Source organism: Linepithema humile, chromosome 2, assembly GCF_040581485.1.
Source record: "Linepithema humile isolate Giens D197 chromosome 2, Lhum_UNIL_v1.0, whole genome shotgun sequence".
In the NCBI taxonomy this organism is placed as follows: Eukaryota; Metazoa; Arthropoda; class Insecta; order Hymenoptera; family Formicidae; genus Linepithema; species Linepithema humile.
Window position 1 is genome coordinate 10,840,593 of NC_090129.1, and position 18,041 is coordinate 10,858,633.

The following is an 18,041-nucleotide window of genomic DNA, read 5'->3' on the forward strand; positions in this document are numbered from 1 at the left end:
AATCTTCAAACAACCTTTTTTATCTTATTTTTATTAACAACCCCTCGGAAGGAATGTCTCCCTTCCAAAACCCAAAATTTCGAGTATAAAAGGGAAGACACCCACCCGTGAAGGCGGCAGTTAAGCAGTTTTTAGTTAGAGAGTCAGCCAGTTAGTAGAGAGAGGCTTTTAGTATTACCCGAACAGTTTGAATATTGGGACTTAGAAACAATTCGCAACATTTTTAAGTGACTGTAAGAGTTTGTAATAAAATAGATTCAGTAAAGTGTCTGTTAAAACTATTCGATCTCTTTTCTCGTGTACAACCTACACCCTACCTAACACCCAACCACCCAGTTATCTCTCTGAATCAGCACTCAGAACTATTTGCTCCGGTGCGGACCACCGCACGTTGTACTTGGTTTCTGTATCCTCGCTAATCGTGGTGCGGACCACCGCACGCTTTTAGCCTGGAATTTTCAGATTGACGACATTATCCTTCATACCCAAATCTAAGACGCGACGTGGGGGAGTAAAATACCGTGCGCGCCAATTACTTCTCCAGTACACGAGACCGGTTACGGAAGACAATTCAGAATACATCGGTGTTCAAAGAAATTATTTTGACTACGAATACGAGGATCTGTGCAACGCCTCCGATCAGTTTTCCCGGCGCGAAGGATATAACGCTCATCGGCCGTGGCCCTTCACTCTCATCCCCCTCAGCTGCAATCAGTCTCCGATCGACCCAGTGCAGATACCACTAACTGACCCCAGGAGGATCAAGTACACCTCAAGGCCGACTACACCTGGACTTTAGGATTGGAGATCTAAATACATTTCGAAGACATCCAAGTAGTAAGTCTAATTTTCACAATCATCTCTCTCTCTCTCACCTCTCTCTCTCTTTCTCAAACACCTCTCCTTTTGAAAATTGCACGAGGTTCCGCCCTTGGTAAAAGGAGTTAATTCTCTTGACCAGAAAAGGGAACCACGAACGATTGGTTGAGGCCTCTAACAGGTAATATCGATCTTTACGATCGTTGACCTGTTCTCAGCCAAGGAAAATCGTTCGGTTCGCGCGGTCGCCTCTCCTCATACCGACCAGCGAGCAAACACCACAAATTTATACTTTTATTGTTGCGTCCGTCCGTATACCTGACCCGCCCCTTTCCCTCCAGGTTAGGACGTAACAATACTTTTGCGATATTCTCAGATTGTTCTCAGTATCTACATGTGCTGTTAGGGGTAGCTGGTGTAGTGCTAACGTAATTGCAGTGCTAGCCGCTTTGATATATTTTTCTAAATCAGAAAAAAGAGCGTGCTTTTACTAATGAATAGATTCACTTTGTTTTGGAAAAAGTTCAGGTCGGGTCCAATATTATAGAGTACGTGTGTACATCTCCTTTTAGCTTTAATATTTATGTAAATATGTTACATATTTCTTTAAAACTACTCCATATATTAAATATATGTTATTTCTTATGATAGATTGATTCTATCGAGAAGCTAGAGTTTTGCTCCATGCTTCGGATCCCACACAATTCCCAACGTACAGTGATAATCTTCTGCATACATAGCAAAATTGTATTATTTTTGTTTTAGGTTGTATTATTAGGTTGTATAAATTATGAGATATACTTTATTTTCAATAGTTTATTTTTAATATTGTAATAAATCATATTTATCATTTTCACTCGGTGTCAAATCTTCTCCTTCTTTGTGTTGTAAAAAAAAAATTTTTACTTGCAGTTGTATCAATTTTATTACTCATAATTATAGCTATATCCGTTGATGAAAATCAGTTCACGATAGAGTGATCGTAAGTGCCTTAGGAAATTCAATCAATGAGTTTTTTGTTATCTTTGTTTGTTTACAGTTCATGACTCTACAGTTCAAATTCGAGAACCTCTCTTCGGGCATGGTTGCTTTTCGGTCGTTTGGATTGATGAGGCAGCGCGTATCTTAATTTATCTCAAAACCAAGGATCTCCTCATTGAACGTGCGTGTTCATAGATATGTACGCTTTTAGTTCAGGATCCAGATCATCTCTGGGTCCGATGTCACCATACAAGATCAGTATCACTCGCGCCCGACCTTCGCTTAACGCTTGACGATGTGCAGCCCGAAATTCCATTCTTCCCCAGATGCTCTTCAAGAAATTTAGCGACAGCACCACTATCATTCGTCTAGGATTATCCACGCATCTAGCAATATTATCCGATATCCATTCGTCCGCTAACTATCTCGATAATGAACACACAATTTGAATGGTGTTGGGCCACTCTCGAGATTCGGTATCAGCTCGTCTGCTATAAAATCGATATCCTTGTACGAGAAACTCACAAACGCATCGTACAATTTGTCCTTTCCTCTTCCGTAACAAATCATAAACACCACTGATGCGCAAAAAGCCATATTTTAATGTGTTTTTGGTATTTGTAATACAGACCAAAAATACTACCAATTAATCCAATAAAAGCAATTGCTGCACTGATGCTGATAATCATTGTTACGTGAGAGGGACAAAAATCGTCCCAGGTCATTTCTGATATGGATGTATTCTTTCTATGACATATTACTTTATAGACTTCGGGCATTTTGATTATTCCGGATTCCGAATGAATAAACTTATGGAAATCTCTGGCATCACAGTCGCATTCCCAAGGATTTTCATGTAACGTTAAATGAATTAAATTGGCAGAGTTGTTCCAAAATCTCAGCACATCAGTATGTATTCTTGATAAATTGTTATTGTGTAGCTCCAAATCCTGAAATGTGTGTATGTTCAGTATGATTTAAATTTTAATAGTAAAGTTTAACATTCTTTTATAATACTTTTAAGGATAAATAATTTTTATAATTTTATATTTCTACCATATATACATATATTTTATAGATTACTATATATAGTTATTTGTGAAAAAAATTCAAAATTAATTTGTTAAATTTTGTTAATTAGACATTTCGAATTTGTTTTCGTAGTATACGTTTCTAACAGTTTCTTTAATTTTTTTTTGTATAAATTATTCTTGTATAAAATACAATTAAATTACGCACCTTTGTGGTCTCCGATAATTTATTTTTAGAAATAGTGGATATGTGTTGTGAGATAAAAAAAGTTTATTCGCTAATCTGAGTTCTAATTTTTCCAAGTCTGGCATTTGTGTTAACCGATTATAGGAGAAATTCAAATAAAATTGCGAAATTGTTTTAACTGATCTTGTTAAATTTTGAATAAAATGAATGTTAGGTTCTCTTATATTGTTTGGCATATTAGTTAAATTTTTATGAGCACAGTCAAATATGAAAGCTTTATCATGAGGCTTCAAAAAGCAGTCGCACTTTTCGGGACATACAGTAATGAAATTTGTGTTTTCTATTCTACAGGTTAGATTTTTAGAATATAACCGGACTTTTCCCAATTCATTCGGACTATGACAAATTAAATTGTTTAATTCTATCTGAAAATAATTTTGAACGTTACGCATATCGCCTTCGTAATAACGTAAAAAATCGTACACGTCACAGTCACAACTTAACGGATTATTTTCTACTAATACTCTAATACTACGATCAGTTTTTGTTTGTATATTTTGTTCGAGTTTTTTTGTGGTATTTTCGGCATCGTGTAAAAGGATATGTTGTATTTTATTATGAGTGAAATTCACTAGAATGTTGTGCGATGAAAACAGTAAATCACTTGTCTAAAATTTAAAAAAAACGGTATTGTCATACATTCATCATTTACAAAATCAATTTTATATATCTAATATACAAGGTGTTACAAAGTTAAATTAAACTTTGTCAGTATGTTCTACGATCATGAGCCTGGCATCTCGCACCCAGAGGGGCCCTTATGACCCTCTGGCAGGGAGAGCTCCCTCCCCCGTCAGCATGCAGGTAGAGGAGCTGAAGGAGGTGAATCGCCGCCTTGAGGAGGAACTCCACAACCTCCGCAGGGAAATTAGAGAAAGGAATATAACCTCCCCCCCCCCCCCTCTCCCCTATCGTAACTAGAGCCGGAGCTAAGGAGGAAGAGGAGAAAATGGAGGAAGGTGAGAGCGGAGAGGGATTGGAAGGGATTTTTCCCTCCCTGATACCCTCTCCTGCAATCGCCCGCCCCTCCGAAGAGGAAATGGTGAGATTCCCCGCCATTAGGCCCCCGATACAGAGGAAAAGGAAGGTGCTGGAAGACCGACCAGCAAAGCCGGTAATCACCAGCAATGACCGGATTCCTGGGGATGCGATCTTTTTCGAGAACATGGCTAAGAGCATCGAAGAAAGGATCACGGACTCCCTCCTCAAAAAACTCGAGGAGATGTTTGGTGAGAGGCTTCCCTCCTCGCCTAACCCTCTCCCTTCTGAATCCTCTAGTGGTACGGGCCCACCCTCCGCTAAGGGGGTGGTTCCCCCCACTGGGGACTCAAAGAGAGGAGAGGGAAAGAAGGGGAAGAAGAGGGTGCCGGCGCGGTCCGCCGCCTTGCGACGGCCCACTGCCGGCCCTTCCCCTCCACCTAAAGGGAAGAAAAGGGATACGAGCCAAAAGCCGAGTCCCCCAACTCCCCCTGGAGGGAATGCGTCCAACACTGCTGCCTCCATCACCACCGTCGCACCTCGACAGGAGGAGCAGCTGTGGACCAAGGTGCTTGGGTCAAAGAAGGGGAAGAAGAAGACCCCTTCCAAGGTAGAAGGGAGCAAACCGGCTCCCAAATTTCCCCCCCTCCCCTCCCCCTTCTTAAGGGGTTGGGAAGAAGGGGAGAAAGAAGAGGAGAGCTCCCCGCACAGCAGCAATTATGCTTACCTGTCCGGGGGGTGAGTACGCTGCCACCATGAGGCAGGTGCAGGAGAAGATCCCCCTCAATGAACTGGGGATTACGGGGCCGCTGAAGTCTGACACGGCTCAGACGGGTGCCATAGCTCTCGGGCCCCGAAAGAAAGGAGCAAGCGGACAGGCTGGCCAATAAAATAGCTGAACTGTTCGCAGACAGGCCAGAGATTAAGATCGCCCGCCCCCAGAAAATGGGGGAAATCCGGGCCAGCGGAGCGGGCCCATCCGCCACACCCGAGGATATTGCCCGGGCTGTGGCGGAACATGGAGGATGCTCCCTCACCGATATCAAGGTGGGAGACATCAGAACGATGGGGAGGGGAAAAAGGTCTGCATGGGTCCGATGCCCTCTGGAGGCGGCCACCAAGGTCGCTAAAATCGGCCGTCTACGGGATAGGTGGTTCCACTTCAACGTGGAACTACTCGACGCGCGCCCCCTCCAGTGCTTTAAATGCCTGGAGAAGGGGCACGTACAGGCCAAATGCCCCTCGGGCAACACGGACCGCAGCAAGTGCTGCTACCGCTGTGGCACCGAGGGGCACGAGGCAAGGACGTGCACAGCACCGGCGCACTGCACTTTGTGCCACGCAGCCGGTCGCCCGGCCTCCCACCGAATGGGGGGCCTGGCGTGCAAGGCCCCAAAGAACGGGGGCAAAAGGACGAAGGGGGGGAATGCTCAGGCACCCCCACCCTAAAAAGGGAAAAAGAAGGAGCAGGCAGCGGCGATTTTGCCTGCCCTGGAGGGGCCTTGTCCCCCCCAGGAGATGGAGTACGAGCCCACACCCTTGCAGTGTCCCGCTAAGGAGGACACAATGGAGATCGGCCTGCAGGAGTGACGGGTTTCGCGGACCCAACAATGTCCACAAGACTCTTGCAGGCCAATTTGAATCACGCCCGGCAGGCCCAGGATCTCTTTCTTGCGGACCTGTGCGGGCGTGACGCCGGGCTGGGCGTGGTAGCGGAGCCATACAGCGTGCCCGACTCAAATCCTAATTGGGTCGCGGCCGCTGATGGCTCCGCTGTTATCATAAGAGGGCACTCCCCGCGCTCCACCCCCCGTATCCATACTGGAGAAGGGGAGGGGATTTGTCATCGCGCGGTGGGGTGCCCTACGGGTGGTGGGGGTCTACGCCCCTCCCAGCATGTTCCACCCCGACTTCTTGCACCTCCTACGGGAGATAATGGGGGGGGGCATTCGCCGATGCCTCCCCCATCCTGTGTTGGTGGCCGGGGACTTCAACGCCTGGAATATGGCGTGGGGTTCCCGGCGCACTGACAGAAAGGGTGAGTGCGTGATGGACTGGGCGGCGGAGCTGGGTCTCCTGCAGTTAAACAGGGGGTCCACGAGCACGTGTGTGCACCCCCGTGGGGAGTCCATAGTCGATTTGACGTGGGCCTCCCCGCGGGCTGCGCGATTGGTGACGTCCTGGAGGGTGACGGACACGGAGTCCTTGTCGGACCACCTAGTTATAGAGGTGGTCCTGACAGCCACCCCCAGGGACGTGCTGCTCCGTCGCCTGCGGAGGGGAAGTAGACCACGCAGATGAGTCCTGGCCAAATTGGACCAGGATTGGTTGGAGGCGGCGGTCTTGGTGGAGACGTGGGCGGATCCTCCCGCCCACGTTGAAGCCGAAGAAGAGGCCGTCGCGATCGTGGGCATGGTGACACGTGTCTGTGACGTGGCCATGCCCCGATCGAGACCCGCCCCTCGTCGGGCGGCATATTGGTGGTGTGAGGGGATCGCGGAACTCCGCAGAGCGGCCAACGCAGCTCGCCGCGATCTCCTCAGGGCCCGACGAAGGGCGGGTGGAGATGTTGAGAAGACTGCAGTGGAGCACAGTATGTACCTTGTCGCAAGGTACGCACTGCGGTCTGCCATTAGCAGGGCCAAGGCCAAGGCCTGGGACGAGCTGATTGCGGAGCTCGACAGGGACCCATGGGGGCGTCCGTATCGGATAGTCTTGAACAGGCTAAGACCGGCGGCGCCCCCCATCTCGGAGACGCTCGAACCGGAGTTCCTCGGCCAGGTGGTGGAGACCCTCTTCCCCGAAAGGAATGTTAACATCCCCCCGAAGAGGGACCCTCCCCCCTGGTCCGAGGACCTGGATATTTCAGGAAGGGAGCTCTCCGAGGTAGCAAAGAGACTGGGGGCGGCTGGCAAGGCCCCCGGTCCTGATGGGATCCCTGGCCAAATCTGGGCCTTGGTATTTGGCGGAGTAGGGGCCCGCCTGAGGAGGCTGTATAACACCTGCCTCAGGACGGGCACCTTCCCCTCGGCGTGGAAAATGGCCAATTTGGACCTGATCCACAAAAAGGGGAAGCCGGCGGAGCAGCCTTCTGCTTATAGGCCGATTTGCCTGCTGGATGAGGTCAGCAAACTGTTCGAAAGAATAATTGCTGGCCGAATCGTCCAGCACCTGTCGCGGAATGGTCCCGACCTTAGCAAGGAGCAGTTTGGATTCCGAGAGGGTCGCTCTACCACAGATGCAATTCTGCACCTGAGGGCCCTCTCGGACCAAATTGTAGGGGAGGGAGAGGTGGCACTGGCAGTGTCGTTAGACATTGTCAACGCGTTTAACTCCCTCCCCTGGGACTGGGTGGGGGTGGCCATGGAACATCATGGCCTCCCCCAATATCTAAGGGATGTAGTCTGGGACTACTTCCGCGGCAGGACGCTCCAGTACCAAGACCAACTGGAGCGGATAAGCAGAAGGCCTATGCACTGCGGGGTTCCACAGGGGTCAGTTTTAGGCCCCCTTCTGTGGAACCTCGCGTACGATAGAGTGCTCCGCACGGCGCTTCCCCTGGGCTGTCGTCTGCTGTGTTATGCAGACGACACGCTGGTGGTGGCCCGGGGGAGGAATTGGGTAAAGGCTCGGGACGCGGCTAATGCCGCAACCCTGAGCGGTCGTATGCTTCATTCGAACCATGGGATTGGAGGTAGCCCCACTCAAGACGGAGGCCCTGTATTTTTACGACAGGGCCATGGGGCGTCCTCCCCCCATCCAAATGTGGGTGGGGAAGGTCCGAGTCCTGGTGGGGACCCGGATGAGGTATCTGGGCCTCATCCTGGATGGGCTTTGGGGTTTTGAACAGCACTTTGTGCAAATTATCCCCAAGGCGGACAGGATGGCGGCCGCGTTAGGCCATCTCCTGCCCAACGTGGGTGGGCCGAACGTTAGAGTTCGGCGTCTGTACGCCAATGTTGTGCAATCGGTGTCCCTCTACGGGGCACCGGTATGGGCCGATAAAGTCCTGGCCAGTCGGCGTATCCAAGCGATGGTTCATCGCCAACAGCACCGGCTGGCCTCAAGGATTATTCGGTCCTACTGCACGACGTCGTTCGTGGCGACCACGGCCCTGGCGGGCCTCCTCCCGGTCGAGTTCTTGGCGAACTCGTACGCCGAAGTCTATCGGCGTACGAGGGACCCTGACCGCACCGAGAATGCCCGTCGAAGACCAGGGGCCGTGGATAAAATCAAGAGGAATGCCCGTCGCAAAGCTATATCCCAATGGCAGGAGGCCATGGCGGATTCTGCGACGGGTAGATGGACCACCCACGCCATCCAGCCCTGTCTGCCGGAATCGGTAGACAGGCGAGGACGAGGACTCGAGTTCCACCTGACACAGGTACTCACCGGGCACGGTTGCTTCGGTGACTACCTGTGCAGGATTGGTAGGGAGCATACGACGAGATGCCACCACTGTGCGGCCGGTCGGGACTCGGCGCAGCACACACTCTCCAAGTGTGAGGCTTGGACGGAGGAGCGCCGAGCCCTGACCGCAGTGGTGGGAGAGGACCTCTCCCTCCCAGCATTGGTTCGAGCAATGCTGGAGGGAGAGGATAAGTGGAAGGCCGCCTCCAAATTCTGCGGGGTTGTGATGCTGCAGAAAGAGGAGGCGGAAAGAATCAGAAGGGGGGAGGCGGAAAAGGTAGACAGCACTCCATCACCCTCCCCACCACCCCCCTCCCCCTTCGCATAGAAGAGCGGGAGGCAACGGCGGCGGGGGTGCTCCCACGACCGCAATGCGGCGGAGAAGATTAATCCCCCGTCGCCGTTTACCAGCCCCACGTAGGGACTGAAAGGAGTAGGGGTCTCTCGGAAGGTGGTAAAGAAATTTGCCACCACCACCAACATCACAATCCGAGAGACCCCGGGGGGGACTTACATCCCGAAAGAGACATCCCCCCCCCCTACTCATAGAGGCTGGGTGGGAAAGCGGGGAAACTTTTCCCCCTCCCCCCAGTGGGGACCAATCGTGAGCGGGGGCTCATGATGGTCCCGACCCCCCCACACATAAACCAGGGAGGGCGGGGGAAGATTGTGGTAGCCCAGTCTTCTCCGCAATAAAAGACGAAATAGAGGAGTGGGAGAAACATATATCTCTCCCCCCCTCCAGGAAGGAACCGAACAACGGTCAAACCCGAGAGGGGGTGAGATGAATGCCGCTGGCGATGCCTCACCCCCTCTCAAAACGAGTTAGGATGGCTACCGGCGGGGGTTTTAGTGGGTATACCTAGGGACACCTTCCCTGGGGGACTCCCACATGACCCTCGGGTTCTCCCCCGAGGCCCGAAGGTATCCATAAAAGATTTCTCCCGCCTTACCAAAAAAAAAAAAAAGTATGTTCTACGATTAGAAATAACTGATTTACTATTAATAACGGTTTTGCTGTTAATATATTACGAAATGAAAGTAGGTCAGCAATGTTTATCTAATAAGTTTATTGTTGCTATGTTTATTATTTGAAATTATCGAAAGTAATCAGTTTCGATGGTTGAGCAAATCTATGTCAGTTTTAAAATTAGTTCATCATATCAGTACACGGTAAAATTTCATAATAAAATGCCACAATTGTTCTGGAACAAAGAGTACGCAGATATGATTTTTGTATATGACTTCTGCAATGGAAATTGTCGAGTTACAAAGGAATATCAATGAAGGTTTTTTATTATAGAAGAGCGCCAACAAACTTCTGATTTTCAATATAACGTGATAGCAAAACATTTATAGAATCTATATTTATATAATTTTTTCTAATTTCTACTTATTGATCAAACTGATAAAGTTTAATCGTTTAACTTTAGAACACCCTGTATATATCACTTTCCGAGGTGCTGTTTTAAATACTTACTTTTATAGTAGATATGTTGTTATATCTGAGATCCAATGTCTGAAGTTTATCGTGATTAGTTATCCAATCATCCAATATTTCGGAAATGCTATTGTTAACTAAATATAATTCTTTTAGTTTACTGTAAAACGCTGTAGTAAATGCCTTGGACCATTTAGATAATGTAAGATAATTGTGAGACAAGTTAATAATTTTCACGCTTGTAAAAAAAACAAAACTATAATCGGGAATAGTTTTTAGATGATTTCGTTCCATATTTAGTTGTTCCAACCAGACTAATTTACGAAATAGTGTACTGAAAAAAAAGATTTTTGTATCAATAAAGTTATAAAGCATGTAAGCAATTATTATCAATTATGTAATAAAAGCAATTTAAATATACTCAGAAATGGTAGTAATGCAATTATTTAATAAATTCAATATATTTAATAAAACGGTATCGTTGAAAATATTATCCGGTAAAGCTTCTAGATAATTAGAGTCCAATTCCAATATTTCTAAGTATGACAAATCTCGAAATATTTCTACGGGCAAAGATTGGAGGTAATTGTTACTCAATACAATCTCTTCCAGCGATGATGATCCCCAAAAGAGATCTTTCGGTAAAGTGATTAGTCCATTGTTCATCAGTTTCAAATGTTTCACTTTTGTTAAATTGCTAAAAAATTCATCCAATAAAGTCAAATTTCTCTGGTTGTCGTTTAAGTAAACTCTTGCCAATTTTGTATTGTTTCGTAGAAGATCTTTTGGCAAATTTGTAAAATTGTTCCATTCTAGAAAAAGATTGTTAAGGTTTTCCAGCTTTGCGAATATATTTTCTGGTAAACCGGATAAGTCATTCATTGACATATCGAGGTGTCTCAGAGCAACAAGTTTGTCGAAAATACCCGCTGGGAACTCGGTTAAATAATTCTTACGTAGATCCAGATGTATTACATTTGTCAGCTTATCAAATGTGGTGGATTCTATCCGTCTCAAACTGTTATTCCTCAAATAAAGCCAATTTAATTCGGGGGTAAAATCAAAAAATTCAATGGCCAAAGATTCTAAGTTGGTGTTTGTTATGTAAAGGATCTGTAATTTTTGCGAATTGGCTAACAGATCTTTGTCCACATGCTGTATGTTGTAGTTCTCTATTTTTAGAGATTTTAAATTTTCGAAACCGTTTAGATGATGTTTTTCCAAGGTCGAGTTTAAGTTTTTGTATGATGAAAAAATTAATTCCTTAATATCTGTAGCTTTTAGCATTCGCGCAATGTCAATCAATTTGATGTTCTTAAGTAAATTGCACTCTTTGAACACCATCAGGTAGTCAGAAGCCCAAGAAGTATTATGCAACGTAATATTCCATATTTCGAGATTAAAATTTGACAAGTCTGCTGAGTTGACACAGGTAATCTATGTGAAAAACATATTTATGTAAATTTGATTTAATTATCTAAAAGTTAAAAGAAAAAAGAAGAAACGTTTATTTGTGAAACTTTCCATGAATTTTATACAAAATTATTTTTTAATAGTATGTAAAATAAATAATTTTGTAAATAAGTAGTTCTAAGTAAGACATTGAAGAACTTTTTAAAGAAAGATGGAATAAAAAATTTTAAAAAAAGTTAAAAGAAAAAAGAAGAAACGTTTATTTGTGAAACTTTCCATGAATTTTATACAAAATTATTTTTTAATAGTATGTAAAATAAATAATTTTGTAAATAAGTAGTTCTAAGTAAGACATTGAAGAACTTTTTAAAGAAAGATGGAATAAAAAATTTAAAAAAAAATACTTTGCTCTACGAAAGATATTATTAAATATAAAAACATGAATATCGTAATCATGAAAAGTTTGATATTTTTTAATATTCGATATCTTTTAATATTTTTGAATTGTATAATATAGCAAAGAATTAATTTGTATCTACAGGGTGATTCAAAATAACCGTATGTCCTTAAAGGGGCATATTCCTGAGCGTATTCTGAGACAACTTTTCCTTTGGCAAAAGTTTGTGCAGAACTTAATTTTCAAGTTATAAAAGAAAATAGTTAGCGTATCGTGAGTCGAGTACAAGAAACAAGCAGGGGCGTTGCAACTCACCGTTACACGCGAGTGTTTACGTGAGGCGCCTGCTACAATCAGCTGACACTCACGATACACAAATACGTATACGCATCTCTCTTTCTCTCTCTCTCTTTCTCCCGCGATGAGACAGATCCATATCGAGTAAAAGTTTTTCCACTTTCTTATGGTTCACGTTTCACGTTTCAAAACACAACACATTCACATACTCTGTTCACTCACTTCATCGTTAAACGAGGAATTTATTTAACGATCACTACTAATCACTTGATGCGTGAAAATTACTCGAAAAAAGTAACACGTGTTTTTCGAGTAATTGTGTATCGTGAGTGTCAGCTGATTGTAGCAGGCGCCTCACGTAAACACCCGTGTGTAGCGGTGAGTTGCGGCGCCCCTGCTTGTTTCTTGTACTCAACTCACGATACGCTATTTTCTTTTATAATTTAAAAATTAAGCTCCGCACAAACTTTTGCCAAAGGAAAAGTTGTCTCAGAATACGCTCAGAAATATGTCCCTTTAAGGACATACGGTTATTTTGAATCACCCTGTATATATATATAATTTATAAGAATAAGAAAATTTAATTATTAAGCAAAGTATCAATAAAAATTATTAAAATTATTACTTACTTTTTTAATGTATTGTTTATTATTTATTATTAACTTATCATTAATGTTAAAATTTTCATTATTTATCCATGTTTAATCATATAGCATAATGTTTCAATCAGAAAATTACATTTGCAAGAGAGTCTTGATGTTGATCTGTGTGTAATAATAAATCAATATTTACATAAATAAAAAATAATTACAAATAAAGTTTTTATTAATTATGCAATGAATAAAATATACATTAATGTAATGAACAAAAAATATATGTTTAAGTATTGAAAATAAAAGTTAGGATATACACTTTAGAATTGCACATATTTTACATTTTACACATTTTAAAAATTGCACAATAAGTATTTGAAATACAAAGCATTTTTTTAACATCTTGAATAATAAAATTATACGTTTTATTTAAAATATATATAATTGAACATTATATATATATATTTTTTAAACTCAAAATCTTTATAATATTTTTGATATTATTATTCATAATATAAAAAAATGAAAAACTTTTGTGTAAAATGAATGTTTCAATAATAAATATAAAAAGAAAAATCACGCGTTAAATATATAACAGACATATTACATTTTTTGTAATGAAGCAAATAAAGCATCTGTTATCATTTTCTTCCTGATATTTTTTTCAGTTTGTGGAAGATTTGACAAGTGAGCAATAATAAACTGACTAAATGCTTCATCTTCATTTTCATATTTGTTATCCAAAACATTGACAAGTTTTTGTGTAACTGATGAAAACATTTTTTCAAATTCTTTCGTTTCATCTATTTTGCGTTTCTTGTATTTCACAGGTTTTGTATCTAATTTTTTAAGAATATTTTCTTTGTTTTTCTCCTCATTATTAGAATTATCTTCTTTTTCAGAATCGCTTGATATTTTATGAAATACTTCATTAGATTTTGGAATATTGACTGATAACTCCGAAGATGATGTAGAAGATGAAGTTTCAATCGCTTTTATATTACTATGCGTTCTGAAAATATAAAAATATATAAGTATATATTATACTATTAAAAGAAAATTTTTAAGCAATAATAACTACAAATCTTCGCTGTCTGACATAATTGTCAAGAAATGACAATTGGGAAAAAAATACAAAAGGTTTGTGAGTTGAAGCAGCACTTCCACTTTTATATTGACCATTCAAGATTCGTTTCTCACGATTGTATTGAATTCTTAGAGATGTACATCTAGTTTGGCAGTATTCAGGTGTATAAAAATTACCTGAAAATTTTGAGATACTTAAATCCATTATCATATTTACTTATCCATCATATAAATTAGCAATAAAATGTGATAAAAAATATATTATTAAAAAAAATAACATTTGTAACTTACCATAATTTTTATTTAGCATAATTTTAGACATTTCATTCCAAGCGTTATCTTTAATTATTCTGTCTTTAAAATCATTATGTCTTTTATTGTATAAAAATGGGCGTTCTCTGTATAATTCAATGAGAAAAGCATCACCATTTTTTTCTTCTATAGCAATATTTTCTTGTTCATTTGATATCTCTTGACTGTATACATATGATTCACATATGTTAGATTCGCAATATTCATGATCTTTCATTTTAATTGACTGAAACAATTAACAAAAAAGTATACTAATGTACTAGATACTTGGATGGATATATATATGGATGGATATACTAGATGGATATATAGATTTAATTTGTCAATCCATGTAATACAATTTAAATAACAAGATAATTTTGATTAGATAATTATATAATAATTAGACATACAATTAAGTTTAAACATATAATATTGGATCAAAAATTTGATTTATAAATAAGTATAACCTTTAATAAATCCTTTTTATAAAAAAGTTAGGTTATATTCATTTATTGAAATACATTGTAATGCATAAAATTGTTATTACATATTTAACAGATTTAAATATATTATATTATAAATGTTTATGAAATATTTACCTTTTATTAGTAGTTGTGTATATATTTAGTTCTTTTTTATATATATTCGTTTATCACACGTACTTTTTGCAGCGTGACACGGTGTATATACGTTTAAGACTCGAGACACAAGACAGTATTGTGCGTCACTTCGAGACAAAGACTTAAGGCTGTCTTAAAATTATAAGACAGCCATTCTGCTTAGGCCCACAGCTATATATAATAGAGCTTTTTCTCGCAAAGAATTTTGACATTACTTATTTGCAAGTACAATTTTTTGGAAAGGTTTTTTATAATATATACAATTTTTTTAAAAAGATTTTTTTATAATATATTTTTGGAAATACAATCCTTTTGGAAAGTTTTTTATAATATATACAACTTTTTTTGGAAAGGTTTTTTGTGAGAAAAACTTTTTTTTAATATAATATATTTTTGAAAGTACAATTTTTTGAAAAGGTTTTTTATGAGGATACATATATACGCAATATTATATAACTTTTCGTGCATAAACTATCACCATTTTGAATATATTTAATACAAATTTTTGCTCTTGATTATTACATATTGATGTACAGCTAATCTCCCTTTTCATATATTCACGTGCGAAATTATCCTTGAATTCTTTTGCGAGATCATGCGGCATCTTATCCAAAAATGTGGGTATGGACATTATCCCAGCTGTTAAAGTAATCAATAATTAAAATTAAAATTTTTAATGTATCAATATATAAATAATGCAAAAGATTTATAACACGGATGATAATTATGTATAAAATTTATAACTTTAATAAGTTCTTAATAAGACTTACATAAAAACTTGTTTGAATTTTTAGCGAAAAATGTCGCTTCTCGATGACTGCAATGGCAAATTTCAAATCCAATATTTTTAAGTAACTCTTTTACTTCTTCGCGAGGATTTTTTGAATAAAAATATGGTGAAATACACCTTTTTACGTCCTACGTAAAAATAATAATTAGTAACTTGTAGTTGAAAAATTAGAAACAAATACATTACATATATATAATGATTACTTCCTTGTACGATGCAAAGTCTTTATCTTGTGCCATTAATTCAAAAACATTATATGTATTATGAGATGCTAAAAATAATGTAAGCATAGTTCCACCAGGTCGAAGCATGCGATAAATGTTTTCAAACGCTTGTCTGTTAAATAAAGAAGATAAATGTAAATAATTTTTGAAGTATACATTTATTATAATATTTGTAAATTAAAATTGTGTTCATATTATTATGTCTAATCAAGCAAAAGACGTTATTAAAACCAATTATTTCAAATTAAAAATTACACAGAAATTATTTATTTAAACCAGTTTTAAATTTTGTTAATAGCAATTTTTCATTCAATAAATACCAAATTTTCCTATAAGAAAAAAATTATATTTTTGTAAGAAATTTATTAATTTATATGTGCTTAATAATCTTACTTACCGAATGTTTTTGCACCAATTCAAAGTGTGGAATGAAAAAATGTGGTCAAATTCCGATACATATTTCTCAGGCAAATTTTTAGTTTGGATATCTAATACTTCGAATCTAAGTCGTTTCTCATCGCTATATGTCATATTTGCATATTCGATCATGCTTTGTGAAATATCCGTACCTGCATGATATACAATAATCGGATTAACAATAAGTAATAATGCACGATAATTTGTAGTTATATATAAACAATTTATTTGTTTACTTACCAATTATTACTGCATTTGGGTCAAGAGATGACAAAAGAATGTCATTCGTTACATCTCCCGGTCCACAACCGATATCCATACATTTTCCGGAAATTTTCTTTAAATCATCAGCAAGTTCATCAATTAAACGTGATACATTGTATCTTTGAATATTGTCAGATGAAGCATAATCCCTTGGGTTTACCATATTTACAACTTTAACAATTGCAACTTTAATTTGCTTCACAACTCGGTCAGTGTTTCTGTATATTCAATGTAATGCATCGCAGTATTCTCTGCAACTCCTTATATAGGTCGGTTTTTTGGTTCTTCATATCAATTATCTTTATTGCATAAGATATGTTATCTGTTATCTAATGCAAAACCTTGATGCTATTTTCTGATGTACTGATAACGATTTGAAAATTTCACTAACTCACATTTGCCATTGAAAGCAAAACGTCTCAGACTGCTGGCCTAGTTATGCTTATTGATCGATTGGTAAATATTTCGACATTTCCGTTTGTATAATATGTTTTTATAATAATTGTTTTGATGCAGCGTATCAGTTTTTCTTTTCTTTTCCGTTTTTTTTTTTGTAATTTAAATAATTATAACTTAAACATTTTGTAGTCATAAGTAGTATTAAAAAATTCATTAACAACATCACTATTTTAAAAGGAATTAATATCAATATGCACAATATTTTTAATAAAAAATATTTCTTTTATTCAATAAATAACAATAATCAATAAGAGTTGAGGGCTCTTCTATTATTTTATAATAAGACAAATAATATAAAGCAAATAGAGCCGTAGCTGGATCTCAGTGCTTAATCATTTATTTTACATTAACGCTTATAAATATAATCATTAACGCTTATAGATATGATCAAACGCTTATAAGTAGATATGATGAAACGTTTCGGCCATCGATTTTTGTTGTATAAGCGCTAAAATCAGTCGTGCACGACATCAATTATACCGAAGGTATATTATATACAAATCGACTCTGAATAAACATTTTTGATTTATTGTTATTGCCGCAGTAGCTTCAAGCCGTGATATCTTTGGGTTCGCGGTGTCTTTTATCCAGGGACGCATTTAGGTTTCTGCCGCCCCTAGGCTGAATCAAATTTGCCGCTTCTTAATGACAGTGGAGCAAGAGGGAATTTTTTTATTAATTAAATAAGAAATAGATAATAAAATAAGAACAGGTATCTTATATATAGGATTCTTTGAATAATAATAAATAACACACTGCATTGATTTTTAAAATTTTTTTTTGAAATATAAAATAATCAGCTTAAATCTTAAACTAATCTTAAACTAATCTTTGGAAATCAGGAACTACATTAACAAAACAATTTTCTTGTTAAAAAAGTATATCAAAGTTTAAACAAAATGTCGCCTTGCTTTTTTATTTTAGCAAACGAATGAATAATGTCATCAAAAGATATTCTTGACATTATTTCGGACTCAATTGACAGAAGTGCCAACGCGTTTAATCTATCTTCTGACATTGTAGATCGCAAGTAATTTTTTATTCGTCGTAAGCACGAAAATGAACGTTCAGCCGTACAGTTTGAGGATGCTTTAGTTCTAAATATTCTTGCTGCAATATTCACATTCGGATATACATTGCATAAGTCATTTTTATGCATCCATGTGCATATATCTTGCACTGACACGGATATATTTTCAGGCAAGAGTAATTGTTCACGCAAATGTAAGAATTCTTCAACAATACTGAGTTCAATATCATCTGGAAAGCCTTCACAGACG

At 39.4% G+C, this 18,041-nt stretch overlaps 2 protein-coding genes and 1 pseudogene across 2 annotated transcripts; all 3 read right to left on the minus strand.

Moving 5' to 3' along the window:
• Positions 1-1,867: 1,867 nt before the first annotated feature.
• On the minus strand, positions 1,868-3,698 carry LOC136998276 (protein toll-like; annotated as a pseudogene).
• A 6,492-nt stretch (positions 3,699-10,190) lies between these two features.
• LOC136997925 (carboxypeptidase N subunit 2-like) lies at positions 10,191-11,549 on the minus strand. Its single transcript, XM_067349353.1, has one exon. It carries the CDS (start codon positions 11,249-11,251, stop codon positions 10,319-10,321), a length of 933 nt encoding a protein of 310 aa, XP_067205454.1. The 5' UTR covers positions 11,252-11,549; the 3' UTR covers positions 10,191-10,318.
• Positions 11,550-14,983: 3,434 nt separating this feature from the next.
• On the minus strand, positions 14,984-16,879 carry LOC136997928 (juvenile hormone acid O-methyltransferase-like). The gene is made up of 5 exons (XM_067349358.1): positions 16,279-16,879; positions 16,019-16,190; positions 15,601-15,733; positions 15,378-15,525; positions 14,984-15,246 (listed from the first exon to the last, which is right to left on the minus strand). Exons 1-5 carry the CDS (start codon positions 16,463-16,465, stop codon positions 15,056-15,058), a joined length of 831 nt encoding a protein of 276 aa, XP_067205459.1. The 5' UTR covers positions 16,466-16,879; the 3' UTR covers positions 14,984-15,055.
• Positions 16,880-18,041: the final 1,162 nt, after the last annotated feature.

What these genes read in the sequence shown, in the direction of transcription:
- LOC136997925 (XM_067349353.1), bottom strand. Translation starts at nt 11,251, where the DNA reads ATGGTGTTCAAAGAGTGCAATTTACTTAAGAACATCAAATTGATTGAC.
- LOC136997928 (XM_067349358.1), bottom strand. Translation starts at nt 16,465, where the DNA reads ATGGTAAACCCAAGGGATTATGCTTCATCTGACAATATTCAAAGATAC. An exon ending in CCCAAATGCAGTAATAATTG is followed by an intron (nt 16,191 to 16,278) that starts GTAAGTAAACAA and finishes TATATCATGCAG; the next exon opens with GTACGGATATTTCACAAAGC. An exon ending in AAATTCAAACAAGTTTTTAT is followed by an intron (nt 15,247 to 15,377) that starts GTAAGTCTTATT and finishes TTACTTTAACAG; the next exon opens with CTGGGATAATGTCCATACCC.